We start from the raw sequence: 24439 nt of genomic DNA on the forward strand, positions 1-24439 counted from the left end.
AACAGAGCTCCACAGCAATAATACTCCCAGTAATGTGTCTGAGTGTATAACAGAGCTCCACAGCAATAATACTCCCAGTAATGTGTCTGAGTGTATAACATAACTCCACAGCAATAATACTCCCAGTAATGTGTCTGAGTGTATAACAGAGCTCCACAGCAATAATACTCCCAGTAATGTGTCTGTGTATCACAGAGCTCCACAGCAATAATACTCCCAGTAATGTGTCTGAGTGTATAACAGAGCTCCACAGCAATAATACTCCTAGTAATGTGTCTGAGTGTATAACAGAGCTCTACAGCAATAATACTCCCAGTAAAGTGTCTGAGTGTATAACAGAGCTCCACAGTAATAATACTCCCAGTAATGTGTCTTTAAACTACAATAAATATGTCTAGAAATCAGTCTGTGGAAATACGATACATTGTTCTCGTTCTAAATTACATTTAGTTGCATAAATTGTTATTAGCAGGCAACCAAAAATGTCTTAGAACAGCCCCGCCCCTGGCCACACCCATTCACACCCCTGAAATTGAAGTGCCCCTCTTTGTTCATTTTAAACATTGGACGATATAAGATAATCTTCTTTAAAGCTTGCTTTTAACCTTAAAGTGACACTGTCATGCCATATTTACCTTTCTTAAATAAGAATCCTCTTCTTCCCTTCATTGTAAATCGTGTCTTGTTTTTTCATTTTTGATTGTCTTCATTCAAAATACAGAAGACAAAGTGGGACTTTTCCTGCGTTTGACAATGCTTGAGAAAGGGAGGAGTTTAAACAGGCTCCACCTCTTTTATCGAGCTCAATATTCCCATAATTCTCACCTGTCTGCCGTTCCTGTTTTGTTGTTCCCCAAACATTGTGCATGAAGCGGTCATGCTGGGAAAAAAAGTGTTATAAGTAGCTTATATGTAGTTTACATGAATCTCATCTTCATTCAAAAAATAATATATTTTCCAGTGTCATGATGGTGGATAAAAGAAAATATATTTTTTAAATTGAAACTACAGGCACTATAACCACTTTTACACTCTTTCTTCAAGCCATCCCTAAATGGGCACCATGATTGGCTGAAAGTAGTCAGCTGACATTCTCCTGCTTCCTCATTAGTCTGTGTATCACTGTGGGGATGGGCTACTGGGGACTCCTTTTTAGTGTTATACCCATAAAAACACTGGAGAGAAAGATGCAGACACTATAACCACTTCAATAACATTAAACAGTTACAGTGCTAACAGTGTACCTTTAATCTTGTAAAATATTTTCCCTTTTCACATAACATCACCTTCCCTGCTAACTATCCTATCTCTATTGTATCCCTTTATTTATTTAATACATATGATTTATTCTGATGCTATATTTTGGGGATTGTAAGGACTCAGCTCAGAGGAATCTTCCCACGCTGACGTTGCCAGTGAGTTTCCCTTGAGCTTGTGGAATTTAACCCTGTGTAGTTTATCCATGAGGTTAGCAGCATGAAGCTGTAATAGAGGTTAACCCCTAAAAATGACAAATGATGTATGGTGTCATATGCGGCAGATGGCATATAATGTCCTGTTTATTTAGTATCAGGAACTCTGTACACCTATTCTGACCTCAATTAGTTGGACATTCATTACACAATTGTTATGATGGAATTATTCTATAGGTGTTCCTTAAATGGTCACTCTAAACATTGCAGCCTGACATTGCTAAATCTACATTAAATTCCTAGGTTTATATATCCTTCAATGGCAGACTGATCAAAGAAGTGACCATCCATTTAGGATGGTTTACTGAGGTTCTATGGCATTCTTCCTAAAATGCTGACTTTGTCCCATAAATCCCAAAACAACAGTGTTTCATAAGTGGAGCAAGGGATCCTGGAAGTTGAAGTCCCACTATCATGTATTTACACAATACAGCTGTTAGTTGAACTACAATTCCTGATTACATAAACAATTGACTTACTGGAGAAATACTGTTGTTCTTCCTGATTACATAAATAATTGACTTACTGGAGAAATACTGGAAGTTGGGAGAGACCGGTTCTGGTTCTGGCTACAGGGTCTAAGGAACTCTCAACATACAAAGGTATGCAAATAGGGACAGTATAGGCTGGCCCAATGCAAAGAACCACTTGGAAAGGGAGCAGATCTGCTCGAAAGACGGGCATGTCATCTGCGTGTGAATGCATGCCAGGCTGACTGCCAATCATGCTGGCTGTCCAATTTAGGGCTGGGCATGTGCACAGTGTTACAGCGCTCTGCTCTTAGTCCAAGTGCTCGTAGCACAGTGCAAGTCTGTCTAATGATGCACTCATGTTAAGCAGGGCTGCCACCAGAAATTTGGGGGCCCCTGACAAAGCACAGCTCTGATGCATAGAGTATGCACTCCACAAGACGTCTAAACATGCATGTGGTCTGGCACCATCCACATGAATGTCAGGACCCAAGGTTTCCCAGCAGAACACTGCCCAGACCATAACACTGCCTCCGCCAGCCTGCCTTCTTCCCGTAGTGCATCCTTCTGCCATCTCTTCCCCAGGTAAATGACTCACACGCACCCAGCTATCCACCTGATCTAAAAGAAAATGTGATTCATCAGACCATTTCTCCATTGTCCAATTCTGAAGCTCATGTCCACATTGAAGGCGCAGTCGGCGGTGGACAGGGGTCATCATGGGCACTTTGACCGATCTGTAGCTACACAGCCCCAATCACAGCAAACTGAAATGTGCTGTGTGTTCTGACACCTTTACACCATGGCCAGCATGAAGTTTTTCAGCAATTTGAGCTCTTCTGAGTGATCGAAGCAGACAGGATAGCCTTCACTCACCACGTGCATCAATGAGCCTTGGGCACCCATGACCCTGACCTTCACCAATTGTCCTTCCTTTTGGCAGCTACTAACCACTGCATACCGGGAACATCCAACAACACGTGCCATTTTAGAGGTGATCTTGCGACCACTATTTTGCCCTTGTCAAAGTCACTCCAACCTTTTTGCTTTCCCATTTTTCCTGCTTCCAACACATGAAATTCAAAAACTGACTGTTCACTTGCTGCCTAATATATCCCACTGCATGACAGGGGGCATTGTAACAATATAATCAATGTTTTTCACTTCATCTGTCAGTGGTTTTAATGTTGTGGCTAATCAGTGTACAGTTATACGTCTGATAGTGAAAGTACACTCTCCCACTCTCATTCCTTCTCCTTGTTATTACTGCATATATGGTATATTGAAGCAACACCATAACTCTTTGGAGTTTATTCAATATATTCTGAACTGTAGAATATTGAAATTCGAAGAGCAAAATTTATGCTCAAACAATAGTTGAGCTATAACTGTAGCTGAGTTAGAGAATTTTTGAGAATTTTCTTTCTGTTTATTTTAGCCTCAAGTTTGCCATTCAATATTTAAATTCCCTAGAGTTTAGTGAATATACCTGTAAGCTAATTTGTGTGTGATTAGCGGTTACAAAGAATACAATACAATGCAATTATACATATAAATGTGTAGTGAAAGATAATTAGCACAGAGCAAACTCGTTTATTTGTTGCCATCACAGTGAAACGTATGTGCTTTCATTATTTAGCATATGATCAGATTACAAAGAAGAGACCAACTCATTAATCAGAGTTTAACTGAGCAGCCAATCAACCGAACTGAACTGGCATTGATTTCTGCCTTCTAAAAAGTGTTAATTCTAAAATGTAGCGATTAAATCTTTAATGGCAATCCATTATTCAGGGTGATTCATTATGTCAGTAAAGTTAATTGTGTAAATCTTCCATTCTATCCTTAGAGGCAATTAAGCCATTAGGAAAAGTAATCTCAAATATGCCAATGAATTCTATGTTCTTATAATGTGCATGCTCAGCATTACTCACTAAAATGTGAAATGTTGGAAGTTCAAGTTCACATTTTTAGAAAAATATACTGAGCTGAAACATTTGTCACATCAATTATGTTTTAATTTTGCATATTTTGTCTAAAAGTTGAAATTAGGGAATAACCTATTAGCTAGTGGATCTAAACTGTATATGTATCAAGTGGTATATAAGTCAGAAAGGAGTTCAAATCTGGATAGCAATAGGCAGGGCCGGACTGGGGATACAAAGCAGCCCTGGAAAAAAAATCTATGCCAGCCCCATAAGTCATTGCGCCATATATTGTTGCATGTAATATGTAAGGCTATGTCTTGCCACCCTAGATGATTGATTATATATATATATATATATATATATATATATATATATATATATATATATTGCTTTTTCCAATATAAAATATTGGTCCTTTCAGAGTAAAATTTTTAATTATACAGTAAGCATACTCACATGCAGACACAGACAATCTCACTGACACAAGCTGATTGATACACAGCCTCAAAGACAAACAATCTCACTGATATACATAAGGTCACTGACATAGAAACACAAGCTCACTCAGTAGCAGGCATGCACACACACACACACAAGCAAGCCCACTCACTAGCAGGCGCGCACACACACACAGCTTAATGTATTGGCTCTGGTGTCTATAGCCTGTCCCTGCAAGCTTTTTTAATGTAAACACCGACTCTTTAGAGGTGTTTACATTGCTTCCTAGTGACAGTCAGTGTGGATTGGCTGAGATCATCAAGCTTGATGATCTCAGCCATAAAGGCGGGGCCAGTCGAGGGGAGACCAGCACGATGTGGGGGGAAAAAAAGGTGAGTTAAAACACACATATACACACACATACCATGACAGACACACACCATGACACAGACAGACCGTGACACTGACACACACACCATGACAGAGACACACCTTAAAAAAGACACACACACATACCATAACACAGACAGACCGTGACACACAGACACACACATTACATGACACAGACAGACACACACACCATGACACACAGACACACACACACCACAACACAGAGAGACCGTGACAGACACACACACACTGTGATACAGACAGACACACACACAATGACACAGACACACATTGCATGACACAGACAGACACACCATGACACACATTATTGCTACCTATGGGGTCCAGTGGGCGACCGGCCAAGGGATTGTGCAGGCGGGCGCCAGGCGGCATGCTGATTGCAGGGATTGTGTGAGCGGGAGAAATTTGGACACATTGAATGGGAGAGCGGGAGAAATTTGGACTCATGGAAAGGGAGAGATGGAGAAATTTGGACATATGGAAAGAGAGAGCGGGATAAATTTGACACGTGGAGGGGTAGAGGGAGGAATTGGACACATGGGAAGAATTGAACACATGGAGGGGGTAGAGGGCAGAATTGGACACATGGAGGGGGTAGAGGGCAGAATAGAACACATGGAGGGGGTAGAGGGCAGAATAGAACACATGGAGGGGGTAGAGGGCAGAATTGGACTCATGGAGGGGGTAGAGGGAGGAATTGGACACATGGAGGGGTTAGAGGGAGGAATTGGACACATGGAGGGGGTAAAGGGAGGAATTGGACACATGGAGGGGGTAGAGGGAGGAATTGGACACATGGAGGGGGTAGAGGGAGGAATTGGACACATGGAGGGGGTAGAGGGAGGAATTGGACACATGGAGGGGGTAGAGGGAGGAATTGGACACATGGAGGGGGTAGAGGGAGGAATTGGACACATGGAGGGGGTAAAGGGAGGAATTGGACACATGGAGGGGGTAAAGGGAGGAATTGGACACATGGAGGGGGTAAAGGGAGGAATTGGACACATGGAGGGGGTAGAGGGAGGAATTGGACACATGGAGGGGGTAGAGGGAGGAATTGGACACATGGAGGGGGTAGAGGGAGGAATTGGACACATGGAGGGGGTAGAGGGAGGAATTTGACACATGGAGGGGGTAGAGGGAGGAATTGGACACATGGAGGGGGTAGAGGGAGGAATTGGACACATGGAGGGGGTAGAGGGAGGAATTGGATACATGGAGGGGGTAGAGGGAGGAATTGGACACATGGAGGGGGTAGAGGGAGGAATTGGACACATGGAGGGGGTAGAGGGAGGAATTGGACACATGGAGGGGGTAGAGGTAGGAATTGGACACATGGAGGGGGTAAAGGGAGGAATTGGACACATGGAGGGGGTAGAGGGAGGCATCCAGATAAAAACATTTTTATATAAAGACTCTTCCCTTTTTCACCATTATGACTCAATCAGCCGATTGCATTTATCCACCCTCTATCCCTGCGGTTGGTTACAGATACTTCAATTTTTTCCAATATTTTAGACATGGCGCAGTTGTGCCGCGCTGAGCAGGAGGAGAGCCACACTAATCCAGTAAATGTTAGAGTGCATAATGAGGTGTTTGTGTGTGTCCCATGGCACTGCCCCCTGTACAGCATTTATTAGGTGGTTAACTGGCACATGACTCACACATTATTGTTACCTATGGGGTCCAGTGGGCGACCGGCCAAGAGATTGTGCAGGCGGGCGCCGGGCGGCATGCTGATTGCAGGGCAGGCGGCTGGTGGCACGAATAGGGAGCTGTTCTGTCTCTGCTCCCTGGCGCGCCGCTTAATGAGACTGGGGCCAGAATATGACGTCATATTCCGGCCCCGGTCTCATTAAGCGGCGCGCTGGGGTGGGGGAGCAGAGACAGAACAGCCAACACCCCCTCGGCCGCCAGAAGAGCTTCCTCTGCGGCCGCAGGTCAGCCAGCTGCCTGCCCGGCCCCAGGTGCCGACGGCCCACCGGGAAATTTCCCGGTATCCCGGTGGGCCAGTCCGGCCCTGGCAATAGGCTAAGAACAAAGAGAGCAGCTAACCCCCAGAGCTTGCAATTTATGACTAGTGTCTCTGACTGCCTCTCTGCTATTTCTAACTGGATGGTGGCCCACTTCCTTAAAGGGAAACTCCAGTGCCAGAAAAACGATCTGTTTTTCTGGCACTGGAGGGTCCCTCTCCCTCCCACCCACCAATCCCCGGTTACTGAAGGGGTGAAAACCCCTTCAGTGACTTACCTGGGACAGCGACGATGTCCCTCGCCGCTGTCTCCGCCTCCGCGACGCTCCTCCCAGTGATTGCGTCGGCCGGTGGGCGAGACTGATCTCGCCCACCGGCCGAGGAGACGTAATGCGCATGCGCGGAAATGCCGCGCATGCGCATTACGTCTCCCCATAGGAAAGCATTGAAAAATCATTTCAATGCTTTCCTATGGGGTTTTGAGCGATGCTGGAGGTCCTCACACAGCGTGAGGACGTCCAGCGACGCTCTAGCACAGGTTTCCTGTGCTAGAACCCAGGAAGTGACCTCTAGTGGCTGTCTAGTAGACAGCCACTAGAGGTGGAGTTAACCCTGCAATGTAATTATTGCAGTTTATAAAAAAACTGCAATAATTACAGCTGCAGGGTTAAGGGTAGTGGGAGTTGGCACCCAGACCACTCCAATGAGCAGAAGTGGTCTGGGTGCCTAGAGTGTCCCTTTAAACTTAACTTGACCAAAACTGAAATTCTGGTCTTTCTTCCCTCAAGTGTTGCTACTCTTGTGTCTGTCTCCCTCTAAGTCAGTGGTGCTACCATCAGCTCCACCACGCAGGCTCGCTGCCTAGGTGTTCTCTTTGACTCCGACCTCTCCTTCACGCCTCATGTTCAGTCGATCGCCAAATCCTGCCGCTTCCATCTCAAAAACATTGAGCGCACCTGACACTACTTAATGCCAGATGCGACTAAGGTGCTGGTCCATTCCACTGTCCTTTCTCGCCTTGACTACTGTAATCCACTTCTCAGTGGTCTTGCTCCCAACTTGCGCCTTTATTTTTGGTTCTTGCTTTCAAATCTCTATATAATGCTGATCCCACCCATCTATCCTCACTAATACACAAGTATGTCCCGTCTAGGCCCTTACGCTCTGCTGAAGACTTTTGTCTATCTTCTGTCCGTACTCCCACCTTTGATGCTCGCCTCCAAGACTTCTCGAGGGCTGCACCGTTATTGTGGAACTTGCTTCCCTCCTCCATTAGATGCTCACCCAGTCTCCGCTCCTTCAAAAAATCATTAACAACCCACTTTATAAAAGCGTATCAAATCAACTGTTAATTGCTCCCGACTGATTCCTCTCTTGCAGCTGTCATTAGTCTAATACTTTTCTTACCTTTTGTTTCACTTTACCCCACTCCCTCTAGCATGTAAGCTCATTGAACAGGGCCCTCGACCCCTCTGTTCCTGTGTGTCCAACTTGTCTGGTTACAACTACATGTTTGTTCATCCACCAACTGTAAAGCGCTGCAGAATTTGTTGGTGCTATATAAATAATAAAATAATAATAATGATTGTCATCCATATTCTGATATATAATTGAAATGTGAAATATATCATAGTAGCAAGGGGCTTTGACAGCTGCAAAATTTGTTTGTTTTGTTTGTTTTTGAACTGTCCATAAACAGTTTGAGAAAATCTGGAGGTTCTGTATTCATAGACTCCTAATGCCATAACAATTACAATAAACTGTGGTTGTTGGGGCACCCCTTTATTTCATCATGATAGAACCACATTAAGTAATAATTTGGATGTTGCATCCCTTTGCTGAGGTCAATACCTATAAATGCTACATTGAAACCCCAGATGCTCTGTGACAGGAATGAGTAAGACAATACAGAGACACCATATTCTGGAATAAATAAGGTCAATGGCTAAATAACTAAACATGGTGTTGAGATGAGCTGATGCAAGCAAACATCCAGGTGGCAAGACCAAATAATCGAGTTGAAAAATTTTAGTCTGCAATTTTACAAAACTCGATATAACTCCCTATTTTGGTGAAGTATTTAAACTTGTGCATGAGGAGAAAATTCAGTTCTGACAAATACTTTTTCCAAAGATAGAAATCTTTTGGGACCCCTGAATTTTGGCCAGATTTCAGTTTGGGAATCAAATCAGGAGAACAAACCAAACTGTGGCCAATCAGTGTGCTGCAGAATATACAGTGATCAGCCACAAAATTAAAACCACTATCAGGTGAAGTGAATAACATTTTTATTATTATTATTATTATTATTATTATTATTATTGGCATTTATATAGCGCCAACAAATTCCATAACACTTTATAGGAGGAGAAAATTTAGCAATAAATCACAAAAACTTACAGGAACAATAGGTTGAAGAGGACCCTGCTCAAACGAGCTTACATTCTATAGGAGGTGGGGTAGAAAACACGATAGGACAGGAGATAGCAATCATCAAGGTAGGAGTGAAGCAGAGTTGGAGGAGAGAGTAAAGTGCTGCCCTTTAGGAGAGAGCAAGAGACAGGTATGTGAGGTAGAGGTTAATCTGGGAGGCTATAAGCTTTCCTAAAGAGATGGGTTTTAAAGCTCTTCTTAAAGGATTGAAGACTAGGGGAGAGTGTGATGGTGGTAGGCAGGCTATTCCAAAGGAAGGGAGAAGTCCTGCAAGCGTGAGTTGGCCATACGGGTGCGAGCAGCGGACAGGAGAAGGTCATGGACCGAGTGAAGAGACCGAGAAGGGGCATACTCATGGATCAGTGAAAAGATATAGAAGGGGCTAGAATCATTCAGTGCTTTATAGGCTTGGATTATATTGTTACAATGGAATCTGTCAATGGGTGTGATATATTAGGCAGCAAGTGAAGAGTCAGTTTTTGAATTTAATGTATTGGAAGCAGGAAAAATGGGCACGCAAAAAGATCTGAGTGACTTTGACAAGGGTCAAATAGCAATGGCTAGACGAGTGAGTCAAAGCATCTCCAAAATGGCAAGTCTTATGCGGTGTTCCTGGTATGTAGTGGTTAGCACCTACCAAAAGTGGTGCAAGGAAGGACAATCAGTGAGCTGGAATTAGGGTCATGTGTATCAAAGGCTCTTTGATGCATGTGGGGAGTAAAGGCTCTGATATGATCAAACAAAAGAAACTGTAGCTCAAATTGCTGAAAAACTTAATGCTGGTCATGATAGAAAGGTGACAAGACACACAGTTCATCTTATTTTTTTGCGTATGGGACTGCCGATGATGACCAAAAGTGCCTTGAGGGCATGAGCTTCAAAAGAGGTCCATGGAGCAATGGAAGAAGATTGCCTGATCTGATAAATCACATTTTCTTTAAAATCAGGTGGATAGCCGCATACCTGGGGAAGAGATGGCAGCAACATGCACTATGGGAAGAAGGCAGGCCAGCGGAGGCAGTCATGTGCTCTGGGCAATGTTCTGCTGGGAAACCTTGGCATTCATTTGGATGTTACTTTGACACGTACCACCTACCTAGAGATTGTTGCAGACCACGTTCACCCCTGTATGGCATTTGTGTTCCCTGATGGCAGTGGCCTCTTTCAACAGGACAATGCACCCTGCCACACTGTAAAAATTGTTGAGGAAGAGTTTAAGGTGTTGTCTTGGTTTCCAAATTCCCCAGATCTCAATCCACTTGAGCATCTGATCAAATACAATCCATGGAGGCCCCACCTTGCAACTTTCAGGACTTACAGGAACTGCTGCTAATGTCTTGGTGCCAGATACTGCAGGATGCATTGAGAGGTCTTGTGAAGTCCATGCCTCAATACATCATAGCTGTAGTGAGGGGGACCTACATAATATTAGACAGGTGGTTTTAATGCTGCACACATCATATAATATTGTGTGCATATTTTACAATACAATGTTAGGAAATTTGTTCCACCATTTGATTCACAAATCAAAAAGTGAGAAACAGTAACTAATATACTGAAAAAACGTAAATAAAATCTATATTTCTTTATTGCATATTTATTAAGTATATAATATATAATTCCCAGATTTTACTAGTAACATGACGTAAAGTCATGATTTTATTAAAGACACGGAGGCGAGTGTTATGCATAACTCTTTCTTTATTTCCTTAGCAGCAAAGATAGAGGAATATAAATATTATCAAAAAATGAAAGAAAAAACTGTACAGGCATAACAGGCAGCCAATCACATAACAGAGGAAGTAGCTATATAAGTCCTGTGTCTCCCACAATCCCCCTCTTTCTTGCGAAACCGAAGACCAGGTAAGATGAAACGATGTCCCACTTGATCCAAACAGGAAACGGGAAACAAAGTGATAACTTCAAGCTAAAAAAGATAGAAAAATATGGTAATTTCCAAACTCAAAACTGTAGACTTACCAAACAAAACCGTGAGGAGTCATACATAAAACTGGATTCTGAAATAGAAAATATATAAAAATTAGAAACCAGCATAAAACCTTCAAAATCATCCAAAACATGATAAAAATACATGATATAAATACGTGATCCAAATACAGACCTAATTGAAAACATACCTGCAAAGTATCGAAGCATCTCTTATCCCAAATCCACACCGGGAGGGTGGGAGGGAATAATACTCGCCTCCGTGTCTTTAATAAAATCATGACTTTACGTCATGTTACTAGTAAAATCTGGGAATTTTATTAAAGACACGGAGGCTCATATTATGCAAGTTCAAAGCTGTGCTATCACCTGAGATGCGATGTGTTCAATTGGTCTGAAATAGAAATCCCTGAAGGTCGATTCTCGGGACCAGTCCGCTGCGCGCATTATGTCCTCCAGACGGCAACCAACTGAGGATGCCTTCGAGGCCATAGCACCTCGTACAGAATGAGGTGTAAAGATAGACGTGTCTATACCCGCCAGGGATAAAAGCCAACGAATCCAACGCGCTAGCGTCGGTGTCGAAACCGGCCGATGAGGAGCCTTAAAGGAAATGAATAGGGGGTGTCGGTCCGACGAACGCAACGTTCGCGTAGCATCCAGATAGGCCTTCAAACAATCCACCGGACATAGTGCCGGACATACCGAGAATCTAGGATATACGAAGGATTTGGATGCCGACTTAGTCCTCCTAGATATGTTGAAAGTAACGCCTTCGGGAGTAAACACAAAGGCACCCCAGTCAAGAGCCCTGACATCGGAGACTCTCTTACAAGAGATCAGGCAAAGCAGCATAACCATCTTGGAGGATAGCTGCTTAAGGGTCAAGTCATGGTTAGGATACCACGCCGACAGGAACCGCAACATTATGTTGACGTCCCAAAAGGCCGAAAAACGCGACCTAGGCGGACGGCCGAGGCGAATACCCTTGAGAAGGCGGCATACAAAAGGATGTTTGCCGACGGGTAAACCTTCCAAACCGCCGTGACCGGCAGATATGGCCGAGCAAAAAACATTGATAGTTCTGTACGCCTTACCCGAGTCGAACAGGGCTGTGAGAAACTCCAGGATCAAATGGAGAAGGGCAGATACGGGATCCATTGCCCGTTCCATGCACCAACCAGACCAAGACCTCCATGCAGCTCGGTAAGCTGATCGCGTGCCCGGAGCCCAGGCGTTATCGAGGAGCAAGAGAGTTGCCTGTGGAACGTCAGGGACAACCCAGCGTCCCCTGAAAGGAACCACGCTACCAGGGGCAACTGGTGCCGCAAAACCAACTCGTGCGAGTTCCAATCCGGATCCAGAAGGAGGTTCCGAAAGTTCGGTAATAGACGTGGAAAGTCTATGGACAATTCCATCAGTCGAGGGAACCACGGACGGGATCTCCACAGAGGGGTGATCAGAGCCAGACAGCAGTCGTGTCGAACCAGTTTCGAGATTGTGCGAGCAATCATGTTGAATGGAGGAAAGGCATATAGGCGGCCCGGCGGCCATTCCTGAAGAAAGGCATCCGTCGCCACAGCCGCCGGGTCCGGTCTCCAACTGTAGAACTTCGGCAATTGAGTGTTCAGGCGAGAGGCGAATAGGTCCATCTCGAATCCAACTTGAGGAGAACGCAACAGTTCGCCCTTCCAGGGGTAAGGCTGCGAATCGCAAAGGCTCGTGCCAGAAGTTCCAGGCAGTTGATGTGTAACGACTTCTCTGCGTCGGACCATCTGCCTCCTGTGGAAACGTCGCCACAACGAGCACCCCAGCCGTGTAAGCTGGCATCTGATTCTATGATCACGTCCAGAATGGAACCGAAAATCGCCCTTCCTTTCCAGGCTTCCATGTGAGCTAGCCACCATACCAGCTCGTCTCTGGATTCCTCGTCCAAACATATCCGAGATTTGTAGGAGTGACCCGAACGTAGGTGTGACCCCTTGAGCCGCTGGAGGGCCCGGTAATGTAAAGGGCCTGGGAATATCGCCTGAATGGAGGAGACCAGTAGACCGATGATCCTTGCCAACTGCCGAACCGATAGGTCCGAAGCACGAAGAGCTCGACGAAGCTCATTTTGGATGGCCTTCATCTTGGATTCCGGCAAGTACAGGAACTGCCGTACGGAATCCACCTGGAACCCCAAAAACTCCATCGACTGGGCGGGGGTCAGGACTGACTTGTCCCAGTTGATCAGAAAGCCCAGGTTCTGTAAAAGGTTGACTGTCCAGTCCAAATGCAATCTTAGGCATTCCAATGATTGGGACCTGATCAAGATGTCGTCCAGGTAAATAATCAAGCGAACCCCTCGGGTACGGATGTATGACACCACCGGTTTCATCACCTTGGTGAAACACCAAGGAGCCGAGGAGAGACCGAACGGCAGGCAAGTGAAACGCCAACGCCGTCCGTGCCAAGTGAAGTGCAAATAGTAGTCCCTGGACTCTACCGCTATTGGAACCGTGAAGTACGCGTCCTTCAGGTCCAATTTGGCCATCCAATCCGACTGTCTCAGCAGGTCTCTGAGACAATGAATGCCTTCCATCTGAAAATGCTGGTAGCGTAGGAAGGCGTTGAGAGGGCGAAGATTTATCACTGGGCGGACTCCGCCCCCTTTCTTGGGCACTAGGAAGAGATTGCTCGTAAAGCCTAGGGTGGCAAACGGCAATTCTTCGATGGCGCCTTTCGAGAACATCTCTCCGACTTTTGCGGAGATCATCGCGTCTTGCTCCTGTGGGAGAGACAATTCCCTGGGGGCAGAAATTTGAACAGGCAGGGAGACAAATTCCAGTTGGTAACCCTTTACGCCTTGCAGAACCCAAGCATCTGAGGTTATACTTGCCCACCTTAGGTAGAATAAGGCCAGCCTCCCCGCCACCCGAACCTGATCGAGAGGGGAAGAAAGGGTACTCACCATAAGGGCGTCTGCCCGAACACCCACCACGGGGGTATCTGGAGCCCCACGATCTCCCTCTTGCCGGAAAGAAGGGAGGCGTTTTCGGATCTTGGAACCCTCGAGAGGGGAAAAAGGAACCTCTGGTGGCACGGAACGAGCCTCGGAAACCACGGCCGGGTGGACGGTTCCTGCTATACCCGGCCCCACCGAAAACCTTGGGCGCAAATACGCGCTTCATATTTGCCTGCGCCTTGTTGATAGCCGTAAAGGTTTTGACATAGGATCCCATGTCCTTCACAAAGGATGTGCCGAACAACATCCCCTCATCGGCTGAGTCAGGTTCAGCTACGGTCATAGCGGCCAGTTTAGGGTCTATTTTTAAGAGAATTGCCTTGCGTCGCTCGGAGGACATGGCCGTGTTAGCATTCCCTAAAAGGCAGATAGCCCGCTGGACCCACCCGATGGCCACATCTACATCCAGAACTGAGTCACCATTACGAGCGGCGTCAAGAAGCTCGTACAGCTTTGACAGGGGGCCCAGCGTATCTAGAATTTTGTCTTGGCACCTTTCAGGGAGTGATCAAGACACTTTTTAGGCTTCCACCCAGACTTATTTAAAAATTGGGCAATTTGAGGATCAACGTCTGGGGTCTTACAGGCAGCGCCAGGGAGGGAAGGCCGTGGGCATTCGGCGCGCAATTTATTGCGGCCTTCCTTGGACAGAGGTGTGCGTATCCGTTTAGCCACATATTGGGCGATATGGTCCGGAGGGACCCATTCAGCAGACCTCGGGTGACGTAGGTCGTCTGGGTCGAACAGGGAGTTACCCTGTGGGTCTAAAAGCCCTTTATTATCATCCCCAGTGGGGCCTGGCACTTTTCCTCGTGGGATGGCAGAGGATCCAGAAGGGGTTACACCCGTAGGGGGTTGATCCTCGCCTGACTCGCCCTCAACATAGGAGTCATACTCCATAATATCGGAATCATCTTCCACACTCCGGTCGATATCCGACCCATTATCCAGGGCTCTAGCCCGTTTCCACAACCTAGCCTTTTTAGCCCGGCCAGGGGCTCTTGTACGCGTGGGATGCGCGCTATCTGCGACCGCCAGAGGCGTGTCAGTCATGGCAGGCAAGGCCTGCATCGAGGAGTGGGAGCCGATATGTCGAGATTTTGCCTTCGCCTTACGGGCACCCGGCACAGTTTGGGCAGGGGAAGGGGACCCCACACCCAGGGGGGTAGGGGTAGCCATGGAAGGCAAAAACACAGGGTGAAGTGGCTGGGTGAAGGAGGATGAAACAGCCCCCATAGCGGAGGCAATAGCCTTTTGAAGGGAGGACGCCATAGTGGCCTCTAATAAGGCCTGGAACTCCTGAGAGGCCATAGTACCCTCAGGGTTATCTATAGGGAAATCCCCAGAGGGATCAGTAGGCCCATCCTTATTATCCTGCATAATGGCGGTAGGCACTAGGGGAAAACTGCACTAAGGCAAACCTAAAGAAAAATACCAGAAATGGGTTGTATTAACCCAGCAGAACAGCAAACGGATTATAACCCGATCGTTGGTGTAGCAGGGGAACCCGGAGCAGAACAGGGACCGACCGCACGGCAGGACAGGGCGATACGAGTGACCGCCCAAAATGGCCGCCGCACGTGTCAGAGTGCGCTCGCGGACCGGCTCCCGGCAGGGGAAGGGGCGCGTGCACCTACCCGCGCGGGCAGCCCGTGAGAGGGGAACGAGCACACTCAGCCGCAGTCGCAGAAAGAGGACCGTTGCGGCAGAGTAACTACGCTGAAAAGCGAGCAGAGAGAACAGGGACGGGAGGGAGGGGAAAAACACAGCCCGCGATGGCGGGCAAAGTCCCAGGGGGGAACACCCAAATACACCAACGATGCAGTTAATAACAAACACCAATTACAGATAGTATAATAATAATAACAGCTATAAGCAATAACTGTAAAGACACATGTAAATATCACAACACAAAATGCAATAAGTAGGAGAGCTCAAGTAAGATACTTAGCTGTCTGAGGAAGCAGCAAAGAAAGAGGGGGATTGTGGGAGACACAGGACTTATATAGCTACTTCCTCTATTATGTGATTGGCTACCTGTTATGCCTGAACAGTTTTTTCTTTCATTTTTTGATAATATTTATATTCCTCTATCTTTGCTGCTGAGGAAATAAAGAAAGAGTTATGCATAATATGAGCCTCCGTGTCTTTAATAAAATGATATATGGATATTTTTCTACCCTTACCTGTTTCCCTTTATTTTTAACTTCTCACGTGATCTGTGATAACAATCAATACTTAGCAGCCCCTAGCCATCAATCTTCTTTTTTTCTGATCAGTCATATATTTGGGTGCCATGGGATTAATTCAGAATACCCCCCATCCCCCCAAAAACATGTCATTTGTCATTGTGCAGTTTGCAGTAACATTTCGCCTCGGAATTCAGACAAACACCAGATCAGCCTAAATTCGGCCAAATTACAGTTCAGTCCAAAACAAATCTCTGCAAATGTAGAAGTCACCCCATAAGAAACAATTGTTACTCCTATAATCACAGTTGGATCTCTAATGACATTAGGCCAGTGTGGAATTCCCTGCTCATTTAAGTTTGGCAGCTTCATACAGTTACTAAATTAGTACGGCATCTTATTTTGGAATTACATGTACAAAGAAAATGTAAGAAATAATAAAAAAAAAACACCTCAAATCCTAGTTCATCAAAAATGTTGCATGCCAATACAATCCCTGTCTAGTAGTTCAGTCCGACCCCAGTGCACCATTCAAGTACTCAGTGTTCTGGAGTTCAAAAAGGCGAGATAAGTCAAAGGTCATAATACCAAGTAAACCAGAACAGGAACAGCTGGAAATATAAAATCTGCATACTTTATTCACCCCTTAGGGCTTTTAAAATCACGTAACAAAATAGTGCAACCATATTAGAAATGAGGTGCCTCCAAAGGTTCAAACATAAAACTTGACCGCCACCATCTACACGTTTTGTTTTACAATTGTGTCATTTTGATAAAGTTGTAAACCGAAACGCGTAGGTAGTGTGTTGAGATTTTAATATCCCTAAGAGGGTGAATAAAATATGTGGATTGTATATTGCTGGCTGTTCCTGTTCCTCTTTGTATTACCTTTCTAAAAAACATGTTATGATGGCATAGTTCATCGTTGGTCCTTGATGGGTTAAAACTCACAATCATTTAACTTGGCATAAACTAAGCATTTTTATATTAATATGTTGAAGTGTGACAATGTGTTCATTAGCATTAAACAGTGGGCACTGACACCAGCAAAGCACTTTACGATACTACATTCTAAGTACTTTACAAGTTCCATTCGAGCTGCATCTGTTTTCTGTCTGGGCTACAATGACTTTCAAAATACAGTTAAGTAGAACCAAATGCCGGTTACTAGCTGTCACAGTGACATAAACAGCAGGCTGGAGAGAACCTTATGTAGGTACAAAGCACTCAGCTGGATATAAAATTCACTCCCTACACATTCCTCCAAGATGTCTTTCTTGGGTCGAAATGGCAATCGCTAGTCAGGCTGACATATTTGATATATTTCATATTTCATACTCACTCGTCTCTCTTTTATTGGGATAGATGCCAACAGATAATCCAGCAATTAATGTGTTTTGTGAAGGTTATAATAGGTAGGTGAAAGTGTGATGGGGGAGGGGCGATGGGGACTTTTTGAACTGCTTGAACTATAATCTACCTTTCTATTTTTTTATATATTAACTTTTTTTTATTTTTACTTTGTTCATACATGTATATATATATATATATATTTTGCTCTGTTTTACTAAACCTGGTAATTGTTCAGGAACGGTTTAACCCCCTAAGATGAGTCAGCGCCAGGGACCATAGCAACTTTTTTTCAATGAAGTTGTTATGGTACCCAAACTGGTCCTTTATTACAATAGTTTATCTGATTGAATCTGATCCAATTCACTGAGGAAGAGGCCTTAAGTTACCTTCACTAGAATAAGTGAACAAGGGCAAATCTGGTGATTTTGTGAGGGGTAGATGGGTTAATATACCAATTGACATATGTTAATTAACACATCGCTCGTCAAATTTACTGTACACTCTGCAAAATCTAAAAAAATTATATTGAAAAGCTGTTGAAATGAAAAACCTAAAAACATCATCAAAATCTTGGTTTGTAAAAGTTGGGTATCTACCACTTGGCCAACCAGTTATAGTTTAACCGATGACAACTTTTTCCATTATGTACGACGAAGCTGTCCACTAATGATCAAGTTCACTTACTGGTGACAGGAGATTAGTAGTTGCAGTGGCAATGATAGGAGATAAGAGTACTGGCAACCTCTGGAGAGACACGTCAGGAGACCTAAAATTGCTCCTTGCAATGGGTACGGGAAAGGGAAACTTGAAAAAAGCTCACGTTGGATACATGGAAATCATTAGAGAGCTGTTTGTTGTTGTTGTTTTTTTTACTAATGCAGTTGATACTATTTCGAAGAAGTTCAGCAAACAATTAAGGAAACATTAAGATGGAGATATTTTTCTATGTATGTGTGATTTTCCTAACGCAAGCTTCAGAAAAATGTAGGTGCTTGAAAGAAACTAGTAAAAATACAGAGAATATAAATGCATTAAGCATTGTCCTTTGCAATAATCTGCTCATGTTTGGTACTTGTACTTAGCGGAACACTGCAAACACCATAACCAATACAGTGCACTGTAGTGGTTATGGTGTCAGTAGTTTTGCGCAGCCTTGAGATCTCTGACAGCCTTACTGGAGACACGAAGAGGTGCCCACCTAACCCCAGGTATGAAGTCATTCTGCTCTACTTTAAAATGGTTTGACTTCTTACAATGGTGGCGGGTTCCACCTGGGTTTGAGTTATTGAAGGCTTTTATTCTCAGTTTTACTCTGATTCGTTGGTGCACAGTTTTCCAGTGATAACGCCTCCTAATTTGTATTACTATCTTTTCTTCTTTCTTTTTTGCAGAACGAAACAAGAGTTTTGAAATGTCTTCCTTTGTGGAAACAAAAGGTCTTGAGCAGCTAACAAAGTCTCCTGTGGAATTCGTAGAGAATCCTTTTGAATGATTGTTGTGTAACTTCTAAGCTGAAAAAAAAAATGATAATATGTTGTAAAATTAACCTTGCATTTAGATTGAGGAAACGATTTATGATAAAATAATACATTCACGCAGCACACACCATGTCAGATGCTCACAACCTGTCACTTTCAACAACTCCCCCTGCCACATACCACCAGCCTTTTACATATTATCATTCCAACTTGTCACATCGTGCCCCAGCCACATATCATTACCCACACAATCCCACATAGCCAGCCACACAGCCAACAGCATTCACTTACCAATCCAGTCACCTACCCCCCATCTAACAACACACCCTGCCACATATTAAGTCATGTTCCCCCCAGCCACAGGCACCCAACCTGTTTCATTTACCCATGCAGCCACCTACTCAGTCACATATTTCTACACACCGGGTTTTGTAGCAAATCACCTAAACCCATCAAACAATCCACATTCACGTGCCAATCAGTCATGTTCACCTTCCAAGCCACACGCCCATGCACATACCCACATCCTTACACGCATCCTCTCACCCACCATTACATACACACATTATACACAACCTCACATACATACATTATACACAGAGCACAGAGAATTATATATCTCCTATGGAATAGCGTGCCTACTGCCATCAGACTCTCTCCTGGTCTTTAATCATTTAAGAATGGCCTTAAAACCCATCTCTTCAGGAAAGCTTATGGCCTCCCAGAGTAATCTATACCTTACATACCTGTTTCTTGCTCTCCTCCAGCTCTGCTTCACTCCTACTTGATATTTCCTGTCCTAATGTTTTTAATACCCCACCTCCTATAGTCTGTAAGCTCGTTTGAGCAGGGTCCTCTTCAACCTATTGTTCCTGTAAGTTTTCTTGTAATTGTCCTATTTATTGTTACATCCCCCTTCTCAAAATATTGTAAAGCGCTACGGAATCTGTTGGCGCTATATAAATGGCAATAATAATAATAATAATATGACATCATATGCATACTTTTTAACCCCTTCAGGACCGCTGACGGTTCAGGACCGTCAGCGGTAAAACGTGCGTTTGGACCGCTGACGGTCCTGAACCGTCATAACGGTCTGGGGCTACTTACCTGATCGCCGTCGGTCCCACGGCGGCGATCAGTGCTCCACCCGGTCCAGGGGGACTGCCTGTCTGCCCGGGCAGTCCCCCCTCGGCAGATCAGGACCCCACGGCCATGTGATCACTCGATCACATGACCGCAATAGGGGTCTTTGTATCTGCCTGCAGGGGGACTGTCTGTGCTGACAGGCAGTCTCCCTGCAAGTAAAAAATCCAAAAAATAAAGTAAAAAAAAAACCAGTGTAAAATCAGTGTAAAAATAAATAAATAATATGTGTATATATATATGATATATATACATGTATTATATCTATATATAATATATGTATATGTATCATATATATATATAATGTCATATTAAGTGTATTTTTATATTTATATATACGTATATTAATATAAAAATACACTTATATTTAAATTACACACGAATATATACAATATATATATAATTGCTATATATATGGTATATATATATTATTATAAAATACAAATAATATGTTAATAAAAATAAATAACAAAAAATAAAAATAATTTTTAATAATTATAAAAAAATATTTATATATGCAATTTTATTCTAACAGTATTTTGATATATATATATATATATATATATTTATATCAAAATATACTTAGAATGTAATGATATATATATCTATGTATAAATAAATAAATAAAAACAATACGAAATATACATATGTCCATATACATAATTACATAAATAATTTCATAAATATACACGTAGACGTCAAATATATAAATATGTATATATATTAAAATTCTACATGTGTATTTATGTAATATTTTTACCTAATTAAGTAATTTTAATGATTGCAATTTGAGGGACCTGCCTGCCAACCCAGGCCGAAAGTCCAGATAATTTAATTTGCTAGCACTGTGTTTAACCCTGTAACTTTCTATGACACCCTAAAACCTGTACATGGGGGTACTGTTTTACTCGGGAGACTTCGCTGAACACAAATATTAGTGTTTCAAAACAGTAAAACATATCACAGCGATGATATTGTCAGTGAAAGTGATTTTTTTTGCATTTTTCACACACAAACAGCACTTTCACTGAGGATATTATTGCTGTGATACATTTTACTGTTCTGATACACTAATATTTGTGTTCAGCGAAGTCTCCTGAGTATAACAGTACCCCACATGTAGAGGTTTTATAGTGTTTGTGAAAGTTACAGGGTCAAATATAAGGCTTGATTTTACTTTTTTTTTTTATTGAAATTTGTCGGATTGGTTAGGTTGCCTTTGAGAGCGTATGGTAGCCAAGGAATGAGAATTAGCCCCATGATGGCATACCATTTGCAAAAGAAGACAACCCAAGGTATTGCAAATGGGGTATGTTCAGCCTTTTTTAGTAGCCACTTAGTCACAAACACCGGCCAAAGTTAGCGTTTCTTGCATTTTTAACACACAAACAAATATAAATGCTAACTTTGGCCAGTGTTTGTGACTAAGTGGCTACTAAAAAAAACTGGACATACCCAATTTTGAATACCCTGGGTTGTCTACTTTAAAAAAAATATGTACATGTTAGGTGTGTTTCGGGGATTTATGACAGATAACGGTGTTACAAGGTCACTATTGATACATTTAAAATATATATATATTGAAACAGCAATTTCCTACTTGTATTTATAGGCCTATAACTTGCAAAAAAAAGCAATAAAGCATGTAAACACTGGGTGTTTTTAAACTCGGGACAAAATTTTGAATCTATTTAGCTGTTTTTTCATTAGCTTTTGTAGATAAGTAAAAGATTTTTCAAGTAAAAGTCCAAAAACATGTTTTTTTTTTAAATTTTTCACCATATTTTATTATTTTTTTTAAATACAATATTGGACATAATACAAATAATGGTATGTAAAGAAAGCCCCTTTTGTCCTGAAAAAAACAATATATAACTTGTATGGGAACCGTAAATGAGAGAGCGGAAAATTACAGCTAAACACAAACACCACAAAAGTGTTAAAACTGCTCTGGTCCTTAACGTACAAACATCGCAAAAACAGGCCGGTCCTGAAGGGGTTAAGAAACTTGCACCTGTAGGCTGAATTACCATATTTGAAAATGTTGTACACAAACATTTGAAGTGTTATGGGTACTCCTAATTTCTACATTTTTTTTTAACTGAATTTCCCATGATGCTCAGCACGTCTTACTTTGGAGAGAAGTGGAGTGCATAATAGGAGAATATATAAAAAGGAATTAAACAGGGGGAGGGAAAATTCTGCTACAATCCCAATGAGTAGTGAAATAAACCCTGCATCAAGTTTTCACTGACCTGTAGCTCGCTTTTTGTACAGAAGGTCCTGGAGGCTTCATGTCGCAGCCTACACCAAGATGGGATAGAGCAAGGTCTGTGCTCATTTTCAGTAACAAACAAAGTATTTGACTCCATGTACTGGTATAAAATTGTTAATGATAAATGTTGCTTTTTCTGTTGAAGACCTGACTAAGAAGTAATGGGTTTCTGTAATCGAATTTTATACAAATGTACAGCAAAAATAATTAGTGTGATTTGAATTGTGAAGGAAAATTACAAAATGCCTTTATTTAATTAATACATTATAATAATGAGATGTCATCATTTGACCTATACTTGTACCTATTTTCTGTGACTCATTTAGCAATGGAAAAAAACTTAACTAACCCCTTCCAGATATAACAAAATGCAGCTCAGTCGAATTTACCCTAAAGGAACTAGAGTAGATTCATCAAACTACATGCCTCAGGTCTTCTGGAATGCCGGTTGCCAATTGGTGGCTCTTAACTTCCAAACAGTAGGTAAGTACCATTTCAATCACATGTTATTAATGTACGGTATTTGTTCTGGGGACAAATTATACAGTAAATAGATATAAGCAGGTAAATGATTGGTTTCGTAGGAACAATAACACCCAGTAGTATTAAGTCTCTTCACAGGCAGAAGCACATATTTCGGCTGTCTTTCTTATTTGATGCTATTAAAATTTGGGGATTTTTTTGCTATACAGGAAATTGAGGTGAAATGATCAGATAATTAAATACCAGAGGTAGTGTTGCACTCAGAGAACCCAATAGAGTCCGTTAGAAGTATTCAAAGTCAAATTCCAAAGGCTTCACAGAGTAGTGCAACTAGCAAGGGCTTCTGTTCAAGATCAGGAGAACAAAATGATATACAACGTTTCAAGGTCAAGCCTTTTATATGATTAAGACTTGACAATGAAATGTTGTAAATAATTTTGTTCTCTAAACCTGAATAAAAGGCATCCAGCATGTAACCCAAAATAGCCAACGTAGTGGTTTCCTTTCAATTCAGCTATTTTGAGTAAACATGTGCAAAGTCTGAGCAAATTTCAAATCCGTGATAACATTGTTTACAGATTATTTCTTTACTTACAGATTTCTCTATGCAACTGAATATGGGGATGTACGAATACAATGGCAAATGTGGCTACAGACTCAAGCCAGAGTTTATGAGGCGACCTGACAAGCACTTTGATCCATTTACTGAAACCACTGTAGATGGAATAGTTGCAAACACTCTTTCTGTAAAGGTATAAGTAGCCAGCCAGACAAAGCCTGATTTTTTTTTTTTTATAAATGGGAATAATGGAAATAATTATTTTTTGATCATAAAATAATGTTAAGCTATAAGTGCAGTTTATTGAGTAGATCGAGTTGAGTCTTGAGATTGTGACACGGGAGGTCTGCCAATTTATTGCCAACAATAACAAGCAAATGGTATGTTCTACAACCAAATCAGCTCACTGTCCCACCTCATTCCTGTCCCTTTAATAATTTCTGAGTTCACCTGCACCAGCTCAAGCACAAAAGGGCTGCACCCATACAATTCTTGCCCTGAATATTTAATTCCCATCACTTCCCTGCTGAAGGACTGTGCCAACAGACAGATATGTAATCAGAAGATTGGTGGCGTGAGGCTGCAGCCCTGAACCAGATCCCCTTCCTAGCCCCCCTCCACATTATGACTCGAGTAGACATCTACTGGAAGAAATTATGACCCTCTTACAAGGATATTCTTTTAGGGAATGTGTGACAAATAGGACACAAACACAAGTGTATAATAAAATGTATTGCTAATATTGGTTTAGGATACTGTTACAGATTTAAAAAGGGATATACACATTACACACTATAACCAATACAGTCCAAAACCAAAAGATACATAATAAAAGGGCAATATTTAAATATTTAAATGAAGATCTTCCCCTTGCGCCT

At 42.8% G+C, this 24439-nt stretch overlaps 1 protein-coding gene across 2 annotated transcripts in view; it reads left to right on the forward strand.

The window, feature by feature from the left end:
* Window positions 1-24439, forward strand: part of PLCB1 (phospholipase C beta 1) — a 739173-nt gene that overhangs the window by 562702 nt on the left and 152032 nt on the right. For both annotated transcript variants that reach the window (XM_063444005.1, XM_063444006.1), the window contains exons 17-19: window positions 19012-19096; window positions 22878-23002; window positions 23600-23754. In XM_063444005.1, the coding sequence (XP_063300075.1) occupies window positions 19012-19096; window positions 22878-23002; window positions 23600-23754 (365 nt within the window). The remainder of the gene's footprint in view (window positions 1-19011; window positions 19097-22877; window positions 23003-23599; window positions 23755-24439) is intronic.

This window comes from Pelobates fuscus, chromosome 2 (assembly GCF_036172605.1).
Source record: "Pelobates fuscus isolate aPelFus1 chromosome 2, aPelFus1.pri, whole genome shotgun sequence".
NCBI lineage: Eukaryota > Metazoa > Chordata > Amphibia > Anura > Pelobatidae > Pelobates > Pelobates fuscus.